At 49.1% G+C, this 20,552-nt stretch overlaps 1 protein-coding gene across 5 annotated transcripts in view; it reads right to left on the bottom strand.

Annotated features, from left to right (window-relative positions):
* Positions 1–4,092: 4,092 nt before the first annotated feature.
* glis2b (GLIS family zinc finger 2b) overlaps positions 4,093–20,552 on the bottom strand; it is a 97,397-nt gene continuing 80,937 nt past the window's right edge. For all 5 annotated transcript variants that reach the window (XM_068056654.1, XM_068056658.1, XM_068056657.1 and 2 more), the window contains 3 exons: positions 13,742–13,879; positions 6,064–6,178; positions 4,093–5,569 (listed from right to left, as the gene is read on the bottom strand). In XM_068056654.1, coding sequence (XP_067912755.1) covers positions 4,752–5,569; positions 6,064–6,178; positions 13,742–13,879 — 1,071 coding nt within the window. In that variant the 3' untranslated portion in view covers positions 4,093–4,751. The remainder of the gene's footprint in view (positions 5,570–6,063; positions 6,179–13,741; positions 13,880–20,552) is intronic.

The raw sequence follows: 20,552 nt of genomic DNA on the forward strand, positions 1-20,552 counted from the left end.
CTCAGAAATCCTAAATGCGTTACAACCACTGAAGTACTTTTGAAGTGTAGTCACCATTGTGATGTAGGAAACCCATCAGCGAATTTTCATCACTACAAATTACAACCCCAATCAACCTGTGTTGGTGTTTTATTCTTCACACACATAGTATCCTAATCTCATGAACCCACTCAGTTCCCATGTCCCTTTATTTCCCCCCTTTTAATATCACCAAGATTATCCAGTCATTTATCTCATTGCTGATGGTGGGTCCTTGCTGGATGTGGATTGGCTGTCACATTTCCAACACTGAGCTTCAGAATGTAATTAATTAGCTGGGAATCATTTTGGGATGTACTGAGCATATGACATGCACTATATAAATGGCTACACCCCCAGGAAGAATAGCTATGAAGATATTCCGGATTGCACCTGTTGATCTGACGCCCATGAGACAGTGGCTCCAGGCAGGAGGGAGGGCAGATGAAGGACAGAAATAACAAAACCATATTGGAAGACAGAGTAAGTTAACAAATTAAACTTTATTAACATTTTTCCTCAAATCCTGTAGTGTTCCTCTAAAAAGAGGACTCCAGTACATGGCATCAGCTTGAGCCTTAACAACTAATGCTACCCAGTGAGTCTCCACCAGGGGAGCCCCAACTACTTCGATTCTAGTGTAAAAAAAGGCACTTTCAACATGTTAAAAATACTGTTGCGAAAATGTGGAATGTGCAGTAATCTGATCCAGGCCCAAATGGGTCTTGTTCAATAATTCACACACTGTACAGCTGACTTTGAACAAAGCTTAATCCATTATCATTTAGCTTATTAATACTAGGGAGAGGCAGAAGAGAGAGAGAAATCCAGACCCACTGGGATCTGAGTATATTCGACAGCCGCTAACAGTACGCAGCCTGCAGAAAGATAATTGTTTCTTTGTCTTGCACATGAAATTAATAATAACTACTTATAAATGAAGAGGTTTACAAATGGTTTGGCAAGCAGCACACATGATGTATGCTTTGTCACCCGCGCGCACACATTTCAACAGAGCGATCTCCTCGTTCCATTGACACGTGAGCAGTATTAAACTCATCCCACTGGGCTGAGTGATGCTCTTTGCCATGGGTCTTTGTTGTGTTGTCATCCACCAATGGTGATGTCAGTATTGGTGGGTTAGTTGTAAACTTCCCATTGCCATTGGTTCTCCAGTTTGCTTTGTGCTCTGGTAATTGACTACTGAATTGAGTAGCCTCTCTCTCTACTTTTATCGACAACATCCTTCATGGGCTAGTTTTTATTGGATTGTAAGTACACTGGATAATGGGATTGGCTGTTTACTCAAGCTGTTAACTCTGGGTATCTACTCCATTGGCCAATCAGGCGATTTGGATAGAGCTCTGGCGGTTTGGCGAGACACTGTTTTAACTACACACTGTCCCACTTCATTTAATCCAATGCCTGCCCAGGGTGACTTTCACCCAGTGACTCTTTAGTCTATTTGCCTTTGAGAAGCAGCATTAATTGATGGCTGAGCATTTGGAACAATTATGCACTTGTGGTCCTCTTGGTTCTGAATGAGGGTGGCTCATATTTACAGTCAAATCAATCAATCAATAAGAGAAAGGGCTGCAGAAATGGTCAAATGCCCACCAGCCTCAATAGTGTTGACTAAAAGGTACTCCACTGGAATACATATTTCTGAGTACTGGTGAGCAACAACTTGTATTTATATAGCACCTTCAACATATTAAAATGTCCCAAGGTGCTTCACAGGAGCAATTATCGTACAAAATGTGACACTGAGCCAATGAGATATTAAAGGCAGATGATCCAAAGCTTGGTAAAGAGGTAGGCTTTAAGGAGTGTCTTAAAGGAGGAGAGAGAGGCAGGGAGGTTTAGCAAGGGAATTCTCGAGCTAAAGGGCCTTGGCAGCTGAAGGCCTGACCACCACCAATGGAGTGATGGAAATTGGGGATGTGTAAGAGGCCAGAATTAGATATTCAATGGGACTAGTCTAAAAACACCAAGTGCCAAAGGATAATCTCTTCTGCTTTCATAACTATCAATTGATATGAATTCTATTTCAGCAGTCTAGTAAGAGAAAAAACACAAAGTTCCATTTAAAAGTTGTACAGGAGCAGTTTTGTACACAAAAAAATTAAAAGCAGCATATAAATGATCCATACAGAGCAGAAGATAGAGGTTTAGTTTAGTTTAGTTTAGTTATACAGCACTGAAACAGGCCCTTCGGCCCACCGAGTCTGTGCCGACCATCAACCACCCATTTATACTAATCCTACACTAATCCCATATTCCTACCACATCCCCACCTGTCCCTATATTTCCCTACCACCTACCTATACTAGGGGCAATTTATAATGGCCAATTAACCTATCAACCAGCAAGTCTTTGGCATGTGGGAGGAAACCGGAGCACCCGGAGGAAACCCACGCAGACACAGGGAGAACTTGCAAACTCCGCACAGGCAGTACCCAGAATTGAACCCGGGTCGCTGGAGCTGTGAGGCTGCGGTGCTAACCACTGCGCCACTGTGCCGCCCGTAAGGTTCAGTCTCTTGCAAGATCAGTCCCGTCCATCTGATGACTGATTGAATGACAATATTTAGAGAAGGCAGTGAAAGGGGATGGAGGGAACATTGATTAAACATTTCAAACCAAGGAAGATGGCTATGGGGAGAGAGCGGCACAGTGGGATTAGTTTGAGATTGATACAGGGCTATGGGGAGAGAGCAGGGCAGTGGGATTAGTTTGGGATTGATACAGGGCCATGGGGAAAGAGCGGGGCAATGGGATTAGTTTGGGATTGAAACAGGGCTATGCGGAGAAAGCACAGTAGTGGGATTAGTTTGAGATTGATACAGGGCTATGGGGAGAGAGCAGGGCAGTGGGATTAGTTTGGGATTGATACAGGGCCATGGGGAAAGAGCGGGGCAATGGGATTAGTTTGAGATTGATACAGGGCTATGGGGAGAGAGCAGGGCAGTGGGATTAGTTTGGGATTGATACAGGGCCATGGGGAAAGAGCGGGGCAATGGGATTAGTTTGGGATTGATACAGGGCCATGGGGAGAGAGCGGGACAATGGGATTAGTTTGAGATTGATACAGGGCTATGGGGAGAGAGCAGGGCAGTGGGATTAGTTTGGGATTGATACAGGGCCATGGGGAAAGAGCGGGGCAATGGGATTAGTTTGGGATTGAAACAGGGCTATGGGGAGAGAGCAGGGCAGTGGGATTAGTTTGGGATTGAAACAGGGCTATGCGGAGAGAGTGGAGCATTTGAATTAGTTTGGGATTGTTACAGGGCTATGTGGAGCGTGTGGGCAGTGGGATTAGTTTTGGATTGCACTAACAAAGAGCTGCATAGTCACGATGGGACGAATGGTCTCCTGTGCTGTAAACTTCTAAGATCCTATAAAGAAAACATAAAGCACTGCAAGGAATGACTGCAGATAATGGGTAAACTCCATGGGCAAATATCTGTCAGTGACAATCCAGACTCACACAGACCTTAAATAACAAATAGGAGATTTTTTATAAATCTATAATATATATTAATAATTGTGCATATCATCTGCACATCCCGTAGACGTCACAGTTACTTCCTGTAACACTTACCCTGTCACGCTTTCTTTCCCCCTATTATCAGTACTCTCTCCACACAAAATGTCACGGGACTGGCTTTTATATGAACATTTATTCTGTGTTGCTCTGTATAGAAAGTATATACAAGCACACACATAGTTCTCAGAAATATATTTATGTGCGATCTTTTATCTTGTATTAAATGTCCCAATTTAATCATTTTTCACATTTTTTTTTGTAGGAGGGAAGGAATTAAACAAAAGATCACTGCTTCAATTCTTGATATAAAAGGCTGAGAGTTATTCTGATATTTATCGAGAATTATGAGCTAATAAACAGTGTTCATGTGATCAAAGCAAAGCCTAAACCCCCACCTGAGTGGGTTAAGTACACAATACAAAGTGTTTGTCTGTGCAACACACGATCAACCGAATCATGGTTCTGTACAACGTCCCCTACTGGCACCCCCACCCGACCCTCACTGCCTTCCCCCCCCCAACCCCACCCCAGCACCATAATGATTATTCTGGTGCCAAATCTATTCTTTCTCATCAATGAAGTTGATCTGAAATTAATAAAAACAACTACAATTTTAAGCCTCATCTGTTGACAGGTTTCTAGTTTTGCTCCCAGTTATTGATAAATATTCTGATTGATTTATCACAATGATCTGGTACATAACAAAGAGAGATCTTTGCTGGTTAAAGTAGCACAAAACAGCAGTCCTAAGCACTCAGAAGAGCTGAAAATCCCCCATTTATCGTTCATTTAATTAGTGTTACCACATCAGCAACACATCATTTGCATCTGGTTATTTTTCAGACTTGTGCAAGCTTCGAGACTTCGGTTCATAAGGACTTTCATTGAGAAGGACTGCACAATGAGACATTCAATGACAGTATCTCCCCCGGGAGTAAAACCTGGACTTGCTGCCTTGAGAATTCAAAATGTTGTTCACCATCATCCATTTTCTTTTAGTTTGAACACAAAAATAAAACTGGCCGACAAGTTCAACCCAACAGATAGGGAGAGAGGGACAGACAAGAGTTTGGTAAAGAATCTTCTGTCTTTTGCGTAACCTCAGCACTAGCCTGGTAACCCAGGCTTGTTCTAATTGTTGCCTCTGTCAGTGAACATCACAGCAGAATTTGACTTGACTGGATTCAGTTTACAACAGCTGGTTTAAGCAATACTGACCCTGGAGGAATGACCACCCAACCTGGAGGGAGAGCGTCAGCACCTGGCAGGGTGTTTATGCCACTTGACAAGTCTATCACAGCTCCAGGGAGCATGGAAAGACCTTCTGTCGTAGGCCTTAGTCGAGCCTCAACCCTCTCATGTAATCCTTTCTCTGAAGGATGACCTTTGACCTTCCCATCCCGTTTTCTACAACCTGCTGCTTTCCCTTTTGACGCCGATAGTCTTTCGAGGTTGCTGTGAGACCCGGCCATCAAGGACATCAACGGAAGTCCAAGGGCACTTGCAGAAAATGGTGATGACATTAAAGATGCTTTGGCAAAGTTTATTGGAGTGCTATTGAGAGAAATGACAGAGCTAGGAATGGCTGTGATCGCAGTAGATCCAACAGCGCTACATGTCAAGGAGCTGAGGTCCAGAGGTGCAGGATGTATTGGAATTGGCAGTGAGGCTCCCAATGCTTGAAGAGGATGGTTTCCAAAGATGGCCGCTGGATTGGGAATGATGATCTGTGTCCCGTTTAAGTAAGGCATCTCTGACGTCACTGGATTCTTGGTCGACTGCCGGAGTTTCAGCATTCCCTGTTGTTCCGGTGTCACAAAATGACCGTGAGCTTTGATGTGCTTGCGGAGGGAGCTGGGATCTGTGTACCTCTTATGGCAGCCAGGCATCTTGCAGTAATATGGTTTGTCCACATAATGCGTTCGGGTGTGTTTGAATCGGTCACTGGAGTTGGAATATCGTTTATTACAGCCTTCGTAAGGGCAGATGTAGGGTTTCTCACCTGGGAGAGAAGCAAAGGGAATGTTCAGCCATTGTCATGTGAGAAATCGCACGTCCTGAGTAACAGGATCCAAACCAACAGCAACAGTGCAACATCAATCCCATTCCCCCAAGAGAATATAAAGAACTTGGAACACAATTCAAAGCGGTTATTTCCAGCTGCGTTCTCTGCATCCCAGTGGGGGTTTAATCCATCAATCCTTGTCTTCACTTTGATTACTTTCTGCGATCTTGGCTGCCCCACGCCAAAAAAAGGCAAATGAGTACTTGAAAGGATCCAGAGACGAGCAACAAACTTGACAAGACACCCCCCCCCCCCCCCCCCCACCCCCAGCAACTGGAGATTGAGAAGACCCCTTTAATCTGTGACCAGTCCCCAGGCCCACTCCATATCTGTGACAACATTCCCCCCATGCCAAGCCTCACTCTGACCTGTGACCCCCAGCCACTCTAACCTGTGACCCCCTGCCCCCACCCCCCCAGCTCCACTCTTACCTGTGTGTGAGCGGTTATGGATTTTCAGGTTCTCTAGGCGAGAGAAACTCTTGTTACAGGTGGGGCAGCGATGGGGCTTCTCATTGGTGTGAGTTCGGATATGAATCAACATCTTGTACCTAAAGATGGGTAGAGACACTGAACTGTCAGTCACCCCGACACAGAAAAGAACATTATCAAAGCACTACAATGGGAGTACAGACTGGGTGGGCACATTGCAGCCCACTGACAGAGAACTGCAACCTCAACAAAACAGCCCCTAAACAGAAGAAACATCTTCCATTTACCCCCATAGCTAAACCACAAGACAGAGCGTAAAAAGCAAACTACTGCAGATGCAGGAAATCTGAAGTAAAATAATTGGTCATATTCCAGGAACATGTGAGCCTTTTTCTCTTTGCCAGATTTTCTTTGCTTCCCTCCCCCTCTGCTATTCTGCCACAACCATTTACAGCTCTTTGCGACCTATCCTTTATTTCTTTACTTGTCCCATTACCCATCCTTTGCCGAGCACCATCATCCTTTTTGTCACTCTATCACAGACCTTCCCTTTTGTTCTTCCCGCCAACCCCCCCCAAAACCCCTCCGACAACCTTTCCCCGGCTCTCTACTTGCTGATAAACTGTTAAATCCTGAACTTCTTTCAGTTTTGATGAAAGGTCACTGAGCTGAAGCATTGGCCTGGATTGTGCTGGAATGGGACATCCCACAGCACTTGGCACTTTTCCCCACCTCAAATCTAATTTGCATTATGACTCAATGGGAGGGAGCAGGGAGGGTAACAGGGCATCTGGGATCTCAGTGAGATCCTTTGCCAATGAGATTTAACGTTGAGAAGGAAACAGGAACTACGGAGAAGGACATCGGGTGAATTAGTGTCAAATTAGGTCCAGAAAGATAAATAAAGAGATGGAAAGAAAGATTAGTTTAAGAGAGAGAAAACGAGAGACAGAAATAAAGTAAGGAAGTGAGGTCCTACGGTCAGATTTTCAGGAGCTAGGGAGGAAGTTAAAGAGTAGGACCTTGAAGGTAGTAATCTCTGGATTACTCTCAGTGCCAAACACTAGCAAGAGTAGCAACAGGAAGAAAGGGAGGATCAATGGTGCAGAAGGGAAGGCTTCAGATTCTTGGGGCATTGGGACCAGTTCTGGGGCAGGAGGCACCTATTCAAAAGGGACAGGTTCACCTCAACAGGACTGGGACCAATGTCTTCACAGTGAGGTTCGCTAGTGTGGTGGGGTGGGTTTAAACAAAATTGGCAGCTGGATAAGCACCAGCTAATAGAAGTAGAAAAGAGAAATAAGGTACATGATGTGAAAGTGTTAGACAGTACTAGAGAAGGGAGTAGTTCTGGATTAGATGGGAGTGGAGTAAAATGGACTAGCTGTATAAAACGCTAGTTAGGTCACAGCTGGAGTACTGCGTACAGTTCTGGTCACCACACTATAGGAAGGATGTGATTGCACTGGAGAGGGTGCAGAGGAGATTCACCAGGATGTTGCCTGGGCTGGAGCATTTCAGCTTTGAAGAGAGACTGGATAGGTGAGGGTTGTTTTCCTTGGAGCAGAGAAGGCTGAGGGGGGACATGATTGAGGTGTACAAAATTATGAGGGGCATTTATAGGGTAGATAGGAAGAAACTTTTTCCCTTAGCAGAGGTGTGAATAACTGGGGGCATAGATTTAAGGTAAGGGGCAGGAGGTTTAGAGGGGATTTGAGGAAAAATATTTTCACCCAAAGGGTGGTTGGCATCTGGAACGCACTGCCTGAAGGGGTGGTAGAGGCAGGAACCCTCACAACATTTAAGAAGTATTTAGATGAGCACTTGAAATGCAATAGGCTACGGGCCAAGTGCTGGAAAATGGGATTAGAATAAATAGGTGCTTGATGGCCAGCATGGACACGATGGGCCAAAGGGCCTGTTTCTGTGCTGTATAACTCTATGACTCTATGCAAAATGCAAAGACAGGATTACAATGCATGTGTGTAAAGGCACAAAGTGTGGTGAATAAGGTTGATGAGCTGTATGCACAGATAGCAGTATGGGAAGTATGATGTCATGGCAATAACGGAAATGTAGCTTAAAAATAGCGAGAACTAGGCGCTTAATATACAAGGATACAAAGTGTTCAGAAAAGATAGAGAAGGAAAAATGGGAGGTAGGGAGGCAGTACTGATCAGGGAAGACATTGCAGTGTTGCAAAGGGAGGATGTCCTTGAAGGGGCAAGGACAGAATCCATTTGGTTAGAGTTGAGGAGCAAAAAGGGTATGATCATGTTACTAGGGGTATTCTATAGGCCTCCAAATAGAGAGAGAGAGAGATGGAGCAGCAAATTTGCAGAGAAATCAGAGATGTGCAAGAACTATAGAGTGGTGATATTGGGTGACTTTAATTACCCAAATATCGATTGGGATAATTTGAGTAAAGAGTGAGGAGTGGGAGGAATTTCTGAAATGTGTTCAGGAGAACTTCCTTGATCAGTATGTTCTCAGCCCACCTAGAGAGGAGGTGTTGCTGGATCTGGATCTGGTGCTGGGAAATGAGGTGAGCCAAGTGGACCAAGTTGGTAAGAGTGATCATTGCATCATAAGGTTTAGACTAGTATTGCAGAAAGCAAGGAACAAAATAAGGTAGAATGTCCAGATTGAAAGAGGGCTAATTTCAAGGCAATGAGAAGGGATCTAGCCAGGGTAGAATGGAACCAAAGAGTGACAGGAAGAGGTGTCGGACCAATGGGTTATCTTTAAGGAAGAGATGTTTCAGGTACAGGCCAGGTACATTCCAACAAGGGCGACAGGTAGTGAAACCAAGATCAGGGCTCCTTGGATGCCGAGGGAGATAGCGAATATGATGAAACAAAAAAAGAGGGCGTATGATGCATGTCAGGTGAATTCTTCAAGTGAGAACCAGTCAGAACAATAAGTTGGGAGGGGAAGAGGAAAATAAGACTGACCGAGAGAATATGAGAATAGAATGGCAGTCAACATAAAAGGGAACCTAAAGATCGTCTACCAGCATGTAAATAGTAAGTGGGTAGTAATAGGTGGAGTGGGGCCTATTAGGGACAAAGAGGGTAATATATGATTAGAAGCGCAGGGCAAGACTAGAATACTTAATGAGTTCTTTGTATCCGTGTTCACTAAGGAAATGGAATCGACAAAATATCAGTAGAAGCAGAAAGAGTAGAGGCAAAGGGTAGGGTAAAAATTGAGAATGGGGGAGCTACTAAAAAGGCTGGCTGTGCTTGGTGTAGATAAGTCACCTGGTCCGGATGGCTTGCATCCCAGGTTACTAAAGGAAGTGGGAGTGGAGATAGCAGAAGGGCTTGCCACAATCTTCCCTGGATATGGGAGAGGTGCCAGAGGATTGAAAAGTGGCAAATGTGACACCTTTATTCAAGAAAGGGTGTAAGGACAGTCCTAGCAATTACAGGCAGTTAGTTTAACATCAGTGCTGGGTAAGGTTTTAGAAACAATAATCAGGGAAAAAAGTCAACAGACACTCGGAGAGGTTAGAGTTGATTGTCATGAAAGTGATTCTGTTTTTGTTAAAATATTTTTTAAAGGAATTTATGGTTAAACTGAGTAAATTTTGGACCAGTTTTTTTTAAAAAGGAGAGCCATCAAGGGGGCACTGAAGGAACTGGATTGGCAACAATGTAACTGGTTGTCACATGACTCAAGTTAAAGAGAGAACAGAAACCCTGGTAACAGGGGCATAGAAGTGACAAGCGTCCCTTGATTGGACAATCCCAGGAGCAGCAAGGCGCACTTGGGATGGGCAGAAAACTCACAGGCTTTTTGGTTGTGGGTCAGTGTGTGTTTTACCTTCTGGAGTGAGCAGCTGGTAAAGTCAAGTCTGCTGAAGAAGTGTAAAAAGGAGAGAAGACCACAACCCAGCTTGCTTTCCAGCATCTGTGAAGGACCCTGAGAAGTCCACTGTGTCAATTAATCTCGTTTCCTGTATTTGAAGAAAGCCTGCTAAATTACTTTTCAACGCTGTCTGAAGAGAACTGTTCTAAAAGATTTCAGTGACCTGTTTACGTGTACTCAGAAGTTAGACTGGATAAAGAATCGGTTTACAGACAGAAAACAGCGAATCGTAGTAAATGGCTGTTTTTCAGACTGGAGGATGGTAGACAGTGGTGTTCCCCAAAGGTCAGTGCTGGGACCACTACATTTTTTGCTAAATATAGATGACTTGGATCTTGGAATACAGAATAGAATTTCAAAATTTGCCGATAACACCAAACTTTGAGGTGTGGTAAACAATGAGGATGATATGAACTGCCTGCAACAGGACATAGATAGGCTAGCAGAATGGGCAGAGAGGTGGCAGATAAAATTTAATACTGACAAATGTGAGGTGATGCAGTTTGGCAGAAGGAATAAGGAGAGGCAATATAAACATAATGACACAGTTCTAAAGAGTGTGCAGGAATAGAGGGACCTAAGGGTGCATGTGTATTGATCTTTGAAGGTGGCGGGACATATTGAGAGACTGGTTAATAAAGCATTTGGGATCTTGGGCTTCTTAAATAGAGGGATTGAGTACAAAGGCAGGGAAGTTATGCTGAACCTTTATAAAGCTCTGGTTAGGCCCCAACTGGAGGATTGCGTCCAGATCTGGTCACTTCAGGAAGGATGTGAGGGTCCTTGAGAGGGTGCAGAGGAGATTTACCAGAATGGTTCCAGGGATGGGGGATTTTAGTTACAAGGTTAGGTTGGAAAAGCTGGGTTTGTTCTCCTTAGAATAAAGGAGATTGAGGGGAGATTTAATACAAGTGTACAAGGTTATGACAGGCTTAGATAAGTTAAACATGGAAAAACTGTTCCCATTAACTAATGGTACAAGGACCAGGGGACACAGATTGAATGTTTTGGGCAAGAGATGCAGGGGGAATATGAGGAAGCACTTTTTATGCAGTTAGTGAGAGGGGAATATGCAGCAAGACCTGGTATTCTCACACACTAGTTGCTGAAGGTAAGCATGCAGGTCCAACAGGCGGTAAAAAAGACAAATGGTATGTTGGCCTTCATAGTGAGAGGATTCAAGTACAGGAGCAGGGATGTCTTGCTGCAATTATACAAGGCCTTGGTGAGGCCACACCTGGAATATTGTGTGCAGTTTTGGTCTCCTTATCTGAGGAAGGATGTTCTTGCTATAGAGGGAGTGCAGCGAAGGTTTACCAGACTGATTCCTGGGATGGCGGGTCTGAAGCATGAGGAGAGATTGAGTTGGTTAGGATTACATTCGCTGGAGTTCAGAAGAGTGAGGGGGGATCTCATAGAAACCTATAAAATTCTAACAGGACTTGACAGGATAGATGCAGGAAGGATGTTCCTGATGGTGGGGGAGTCCAGAACCAGGGGTCATAGACTAAGGATATGGGGTAAACCTTTCAGGACTGAAATGAGGAGAAATTTCTTCACCCAGAGTGTGGTGAGCCTGTGGAATTCACTACCACAGAAAGCAGTTGTGGCCAAAACATTGTATGTTTTCAAGAAGGAGTTCGATATAGCTCTTGGGTCTAAAGGGATCAAAGGGTATGGGGCGAAAGCGGGAACAGGTTACTGAGTGGGATGATCAGCCATGATCATAATGAATGATCGAAGGGCCGAATGGCCTACTCCTGCTCCTATTTTCTATGTTTCTATGTTCAGTGGTAATGACCTGGAACTCGTTCCCCATGAGGATGGTGGAAGCAGAGACAATCGCTGACTTCAAAAGCAAGTTGCATGGCCACTTGAAGGAAATAGACTTGTAGGGCTACGGGGATGGAGCGGGAGAGTGGGAATGACTGAATAGCCCCGTGAAGAGCTGGCTTGGACTTGATGAGCCGAATGACCTGATACAGAGGGTATCAGTGGATGGGTGTTTTTCTGAATGGAGGGCTGTGACTAGTGGTGTTCCGCAGGGATCAGTGCTGGGACCTTTGCTCTTTGTAGTATATATAAATGATTTGGAGGAAAATGTAGCTGGTCTGATTAGTAAGTTTGCGGACGACACAAAGGTTGGTGGAGTTGCGGATAGTAATGAGGATTGTCAGAGGATACAGCAGGATATAGATCGGTTGGAGACTTGGGCTGAGAAATGGCAGATGGAGTTTAATCCGGACAAATGTGAGGTAATGCATTTTGGAAGGTCTAATGCAGGTTGGAAGTATACAGTAAATGGCAGAACCCTTAGGAGTATTGACAGGCAGAGAGATCTGGGCGTACAGGTCCACAGGTCACTGAAAGTGGCAACGCAGGTGGATAAGGTAGTCAAGAAGGCATACGGCATGCTTGCCTTCATCGGTCGGGGCATAGAGTATAAAAATTGGCAAGTCATGTTGCAGCTGTACAGAACCTTAGTTAGGCCACACTTAGAATATTGCGTGCAATTCTGGTCGCCACACTACCAGAAGGACGTGGAGGCTTTGGAGAGGGTACAGAGGAGGTTTACCAGGATGTTGCCTGGTCTGGAGGGCATTAGCTATGAGGAGAGGTTGGAAAAACTCGGATTGTTTTCACTGGAACGACGGTGGTGGAGGGGCGACATGATAGAAGTTTACAAAGTTATGAGCGGCATGGACAGAGTGGATAGTCAGAAGCTTTTTCCCAGGGTGGAAGAGTCAGTTACTCGGGGACATAGGTTTAAGGTGTGAGGGGCAAAGTTTAGAGGGGATGTGCGAGGCAAGTGTTTTTACACAGAGGGTGGTGAGTGCCTGGAACTTGCTGCCAGGGGAGGTGGTGGAAGCAGATACGAAAGTGACGTTTAAGAGACTTCTTGACAAACACATGAATAGGATGGGAATAGAGGGACACGGACCCCGGAAGTGCAGAAGGTGTTAGTTTAGGTAGGCATCAAGATCGGCGCAGGCTTGGAGGGCCGAATGGCCTGTTCCTGTGCTGTACTGTTCTTTGTTCGTTCTTTGTTCTGTGCTGGAAATGATTCCATAACTCTATGATTAAGATTTGACATTTTTAAATTTCTGCATCACTCGCTCCCCATCCCACTCCATAGTTTAAACTGTTCACTTTCTCAGCCAGACAAAATAGATTGATTGCCGTTGCACTAACAATTATCACATCATTAGTTAGGGTTCTTACACATTCATTACCAGCCTTTACTTTCTGCTGTGAATTTAATGCACAATTAATGTGCAAATCCAGCAAGTTCTTAAAAATAACAGGAAGGGTGAAGGCGAGGGTTTGCATGGAGCAAATGGCAGAACAGACTAAATCAAGCAGCAAATTTCAGAGATTCACAAATTATGCCGGATCTGTTCATGCTTATGCACGTGCTAGCTGATTTGTGCATGAATAATAGCATGCCTCATTAAAGCACCATTATATTTTCAGCAAGATCAGGCTCAATACTGCTTCTCTCTCTGGAGATACTGCCTGACCTGCCGAATGTTTTCAGCATTTTCTGTTTATATTTCATATTTCCAGCATTGGCAGTATTTCGCTCTTGAATAAGTTGGAGTTTAACCTCCGAGAATTACTCGAAGATTGGGGGGTGGGAGGTGGACCTTCACACCACCTCCCCTCCCCTCCACCACCATGGCTCTCATGCTATGGTTAAGCAATGCCTTTCCACCGTATCGCACTGCTCTCTGCTGTCTATGCTCCATTCAAGTCAATCCCTGGTAGGACCACGGCTGTGTGAGAGTGCAAGCTGGAGTTTCAGGTACCTGGCATTGAACCCCTTTCCTCTCCGTGCACAGCCTTCCCAGTGGCAGCAGTATCCGGTTTCTTTCTCTGGTTTTACATGAAAGTCGTTCACATGGTCAACTAGATCCTGGAGCGATTCAAACAGCTGGTTACACTGCAAGGCAAGAGGTCATCAGAAGGGTGAAAGGTCACAGCCTCGCGTAATGATCCCTTTCACAAACAAAACACTGTTCTAGCATATCAGAAGAATGGCGAAAGACTTGCATTTCTATAGCACCTGTCACAACCACAGGATGTCCAAAAGAACTTTACAGCCGATGATGTACTTTTAAAATGCAGTCACTATTATATTGTAAAAAACGCAGCAGCCAATTTGTGCACAGCAAGCTCCCACAAACAGCAACGTGATAATGATCAGATAATCTGTTTTTGTGATGTTGGCTGAATGATATATATTGGCCAGGACACGGGGCAGAATTCCCCTGCTCCTCTTCAAATAGTGCAGTAGCTTCTTTTATGTCCACCCAGGAGGGCAGAAAGGGCCTCAGTTTAAAGTCACATCTGAAAGACACACCTCCAACAGTGCAGCACTCCCTCAGTACTGACCCACCGACAGTGCAGCACTCCCTCGGTACTGACCCTCCAACAGTGCAGCACTCCCTCAGTACTGACCCTCCGACACTGCAGCACTCCCTCAGTACTGACCTTCCGACAGTGCAACACTCCCTCAGTACTGACCCTCCACAGTGCAGCACTCCCTCAGTACTGACCCTCCGACAGTGCAACACTCCCTCAGTACTGACCCTCCGACAGTGCAGCACTCCCTCACTACTGACCCTCCGACAGTGCAGCACTCCCTCAGTCCTGACCCTCCGACAGTGCAGCACTCCCTCAGTACTGACCCTCCAACACTGCAGCACTCCCTCAGTACTGACCCTCCGACAGTGCAGCACTCCCTCGGTACTGACCCTCCAACAGTGCAGCACTCAGTACTGACCCTCCGACAGTGCAGCACTCCGTCAATACTGACCCTCCGACAGTGCAGCACTCCCTCAGTACTGACCCTCTGACAGTGCAGCACTCCCTCAGTACTGACCCTCCAACAGTGCAGCACTCCCTCAGTACTGACCATCCGACAGTGCAACACTCCCTCAGTACTGATCCTCCGACAGTGCAGCACTCCCTCAGTACTGACCTTCCGACAGTGCAACACTCCCTCAGTACTGACCCTCCACAGTGCAGCACTCCCTCAGTACTGACCCTCCGACAGTGCAACACTCCCTCAGTACTGACCCTCCGACAGTGCAGCACTCCCTCACTACTGACCCTCCGACAGTGCAGCACTCCCTCAGTACTGACCTTCCGACAGTGCAGCACTCCTTCAGTACTGACCCTCCGACAGTGCAGCACTCCCTCAGTACTGACCCTCCGACAGTGCAGCACTCCGTCAATACTGACCCTCTGACAGTGCAGCACTCCTTCAGTACTGACCCTCGGACAGTGCAGCACACCCTCAGTACTGACCCTCCGACAGTGCAGCTCTCCCTCAGTACTGACCCTCCAACTGCGCAGCACTCCCTCAGTGCTGACCCACTGACAGTGCAGCACTCCCTCAGTACTGACCCTCCGACAGTGCAGCACTCCCTCAGTACTGACCCTCCGACAGTGCAGCACTCCCTCAGTACTGACCCTCCGACAGTGCAACACTCCCTCAGTACTGACCCTCCGACAGTGCAGCACTCCCTCAGTACTGACCCTCCGACAGTGCAGCACTCCCTCAGTACTGACCCTCCGACAGTGCAGCACTCCCTCAGTACTGACCCTCCGACAGTGCAACACTCCTTCAGTACTGACCCTCCGACAGTGCAGCACTCCCTGAGTACTGACCCTCCGACAGTGCAGCACTCCCTCGGTACTGACCCTCCAACAGTGCAGAACTCAGTACTGACCCTCCGACAGTGCAGCACTCCCTCAGTACTGACCCTCCGACAGTGCAGCACTCCCTCAGTACTGACCCTCCGAAGGTGCAGCACTCCCTCAGTACTGACCCTCCGAAGGTGCAGCACTCCCTCAGTACTGACCCTCCGACAGTGCAGCACTCCGTCAATACTGACCCTCCGACAGTGCAGCACTCCCTCAGTACTGACCTTCCAACAGTGCAGCACTCCCTCAGTACTGACCCTCCGACAGTGCAACACTCCCTCAGTACTGACCCTCCGACAGTGCAGCACTCCCTCACTACTGACCCTCCGACAGTGCAGCACTCCCTCAGTACTGACCTTCCGACAGTGCAGCACTCCTTCAGTACTGACCCTCCGACAGTGCAGCACTCCCTCAGTACTGACCCTCCGACAGTGCAGCACTCCGTCAATACTGACCCTCTGACAGTGCAGCACTCCTTCAGTACTGACCCTCGGACAGTGCAGCACACCCTCAGTACTGACCCTCCGACAGTGCAGCTCTCCCTCAGTACTGACCCTCCAACTGTGCAGCACTCCCTCAGTGCTGACCCACTGACAGTGCAGCACTCCCTCAGTACTGACCCTCCGACAGTGCAGCACTCCCTCAGTACTGACCCTCCGACAGTGCAGCACTCCCTCAGTACTGACCCTCCGACAGTGCAACACTCCCTCAGTACTGACCCTCCGACAGTGCAGCACTCCCTCAGTACTGACCCTCCGACAGTGCAGCACTCCCTCAGTACTGACCCTCCGACAGTGCAGCACTCCCTCAGTACTGACCCTCCGACAGTGCAGCACTCCCTCAGTACTGACCCTCCGACAGTGCAACACTCCTTCAGTACTGACCCTCCGACAGTGCAGCACTCCCTGAGTACTGACCCTCCGACAGTGCAGCACTCTCTCAGTACTGACCCTCCAACACTGCAGCACTCCCTCAGTACTGACCCTCCGACAGTGCAGCACTCCCTCGGTACTGACCCTCCAACAGTGCAGAACTCAGTACTGACCCTCCGACAGTGCAGCACTCCCTCAGTACTGACCCTCCGACAGTGCAGCACTCCCTCAGTACTGACCCTCCGAAGGTGCAGCACTCCCTCAGTACTGACCCTCCGACAGTGCAGCACTCCGTCAATACTGACCCTCCGACAGTGCAGCACTCCCTCAGTACTGACCCTCCGACAGTGCAGCACTCCCTCAGTACTGACCCTCGGACAGTGCAGCATTCCCTCAGTACTGACCCTCGGACAGTGCAGCATTCCCTCAGTACTGACCCTCTGACAGTGCAGCACTCCCTCAGTACTGACCCTCCGACAGTGCAACACTCCCTCAGTACTGACCCTCCGACAGTGCAGAACTCCCTCAGTACTGCCCTTCCGACAGTGCAACACTCCCTCAGTACTGACCCTCCGACAGTGCAGCACTCCCTCAGTACTGACCCTCCGACAGTGCAACACTCCCTCAGTACTGACCCTCCGACAGTGCGGCACTCCCTCAGTACTGACCCTCGGACAGTGCGGCACTCCCTCAGTACTGACCCTCCGACAGTGCAGCACTCCCTCAGTACTGACCTTCTGACAGTGCAACACTCCCTCAGTACTGACCCTCCGACAGTGCAGCACTCCGTCAATACTGACCCTCTGACAGTGCAGCACTCCGTCAATACTGACCCTCCGACAGTGCAGCACTCCCTCAGTACTGACTCTCCGACAGCGCGGCACTCCCTCAGTACTGACCCTCCGACAGTGCAACACTCCCTCAGTACTGACCCTCCGACAGTGCAGCACTCCCTCAGTGCTGAAACTCCGACAGTGCAGCACTCCCTCAGTACTGAAACTGCGACAGTGCGGCACTCCCTCAGTACTGACCCTCGGACAGTGCACCATTCCCTCAGTACTGACCCTCGGACAGCGCAGCACTCCCTCAGTACTGACCCTCCGACAGTGCAACACCCCCTCAGTACTGACCCTCCGACAGTGCAGCACTCCCTCGGTATTGCCCCACTGAGTGCGGCACTCCCTCAGTGCTGACCCTCCGACAGTGCGGCACTCCCTCAGTACTGACCCTCCGACAGTGAGGCACTCCCTCAGTACTGACCCTCCGACAGTGCAGCACTCCCTCGGTATTGTCCCAGTGACAGTGCAGCTCTCCCTCAGTACTGACCCTCCGACAGTGCAGCACTCCCTCAGTACTGACCCTCCGACAGTGCAGCACTCCCTCAGTACTGACCCTCCGAAGGTGCAGCACGCCCTCAGTACTGACCCTCCGAAGGTGCAGCACTCCCTCAGTACTGACCCTCCGACAGTGCAGCACTCCGTCAATACTGACCCTCCGACAGTGCAGCACTCCCTCAGTACTGACCCTCCAACAGTGCAGCACTCCCTCAGTACTGACCCTCGGACAGTGCAGCATTCCCTCAGTACTGACCCTCGGACAGTGCAGCATTCCCTCAGTACTGACACTCCGACAGTGCAACACTCCCTCAGTACTGACCCTCCGACAGTGCAGCACTCCCTCGGTATTGCCCCACTGAGTGCGGCACTCCCTCAGTTCTGACCCTCCGACAGTGCGGCACTCCCTCAGTACTGACCCTCCGACAGTGAGGCACTCCCTCAGTACTGACCCTCCGACAGTGCAGCATTCCCTCGGTATTGTCCCAGTGACAGTGCAGCTCTCCCTCAGTACTGACCCTCCGACAGTGCGGCACTCCCTCAGTACTGACCCTCCGACAGTGCGGCACTCCCTCAGTACTGACCCTCCGACAGTGCGGCACTCCCTCAGTACTGACCCTCTGACAGTGCAGCACTCTCTCAGTACTGACCCTCCGACAGTGCAGCACTCCCTCAATACTGACCCTCTGACAGTGCAGCAGTCCCTCAATACTGACCCTCTGACAGTGCAGCACTCCCTCAGTACTGACCCTCCGACAGTGCAGCACTCCCTCAGTACTGACCCTCTGACAGTGCAGCACTCCCTCAGTACTGACCCTCCGACAGTGCAGCACTCCCTCAGTACTGACCCTCCGACAGTGCGGCACTCCCTCAGTACTGACCCTCCGACAGTGCAGCACTCCGTCAATACTGACCCTCTGACAGTGCAGCACTCCGTCAATACTGACCCTCCGACAGTGCGGCACTCCCTCAGTACTGACCCTCCGACAGTGCAGCACTCCGTCAATACTGACCCTCTGACTGTGCAGCACTCCATCAATACTGACCCTCCGACAGTGCAGCACTCCCTCAGTACTGACCCTCCGACAGCGCGGCACTCCCTCAGTACTGACCCTCCGACAGTGCAACACTCCCTCAGTACTGACCCTCCGACAGTACAGCACTCCCTCAGTGCTGAAACTCCGACAGTGCAGCACTCCCTCAGTACTGAAACTGCGACAGTGCGGCACTCCCTCAGTACTGACCCTCGGACAGTGCAGCATTCCCTCAGTACTGACCCTCGGACAGCGCAGCACTCCCACAGTACTGACCCTCCGACAGTGCAACACTCCCTCAGTACTGACCCTCCGACAGTGCAGCACTCCCTCGGTATTGCCCCACTGAGTGCGGCACTCCCTCAGTGCTGACCCTCTGACAGTGCAGCACTCCCTCAGTACTGACCCTCTGACAGTGCAGCACTCCCTCAGTACTGACCCTCCGACAGTGCAGCACTCCCTCAGTACTGACCCTCCGACAGTGCAGCACTCCCTCAGTACTGACCCTCCGACAGTGCAGCACTCCGTCAATACTGACCCTCCGACAGTGCAGCACTCCCTCAGTACTGACCCTCCGACAGCGCGGCACTCCCTCAGTACTGACCCTCCGACAGTGCAACACTCCCTCAGTACTGACCCTCCGACAGTGCAGCACTCCCTCAGTACTGAAACTCCGACAGTGCAGCACTCCCTCAGTACTGAAACTCCGACAGTGCGGCACTCCCTCAGTACTGACCCTCGGACAGTGCAGCATTCCCTCAGTACTGACCCTCGGACAGCGCAGCACTCCCTCAGTATTGCCCCACTGACAATGCAGCACTCCCTCAGTACTGACCCTCCGACAGTGCAACACTCCCTCAGTACTGACCCTCCGACAGTGCAGCACTCCCTCGGTATTGCCCCACTGAGTGCGGCACTCCCTCAGTGCTGACCCTCCGACAGTGCGGCACTCCCTCAGTACTGACCCTCCGACAGTGCAGCACTCCCTCAGTACTGACCCTCTGACAGTGCAGCACTCCCTCAGTACTGACCCTCTGACAGTGCAGCACTCCCTCAGTACTGACCCTCCGACAGTGCAGCACTCCCTCAGTACTGACCCTCTGACAGTGCAGCACTGCCTCAGTACTGACCCTCCGACAGTGCGGCACTCCCTCAGTACTGACCCTCGGACAGCGCAGCACTCCCTCAGTACTGACCCTCCGACAGTGCAACACTCCCTCAGTACTGACCCTCCGACAGTGCAGCACTCCCTCGGTATTGCCCCACTGAGTGCGGCACTCCCTCAGTGCTGACCCTCCGACAGTGCGGCACTCCCTCAGTACTGACCCTCCGACAGTGAGGCACTCCCTCAGTACTGACCCTCCGACAGTGCGGCACTCCCTCAGTACTGACCCTCCGACAGTGCAGCACTCCCTCAGTACTGACCCTCCGACAGTGCAGCACTCCCTCAATACTGACCCTCTGACAGTGCAGCAGTCCCTCAATACTGACCCTCTGACAGTGCAGCACTCCCTCAGTACTGACCCTCCGACAGTGCGGCACTCCCTCAGTACTGACCCTCCGACAGTGCAGCACTCCGTCAATACTGACCCTCTGACAGTGCAGCACTCCCTCAGTACTGACCCTCCGACAGTGCGGCACTCCGTCAATACTGACCCTCTGAC

This window comes from Heterodontus francisci, chromosome 24 (assembly GCF_036365525.1).
Source record: "Heterodontus francisci isolate sHetFra1 chromosome 24, sHetFra1.hap1, whole genome shotgun sequence".
Classification (NCBI taxonomy): domain Eukaryota; kingdom Metazoa; phylum Chordata; class Chondrichthyes; order Heterodontiformes; family Heterodontidae; genus Heterodontus; species Heterodontus francisci.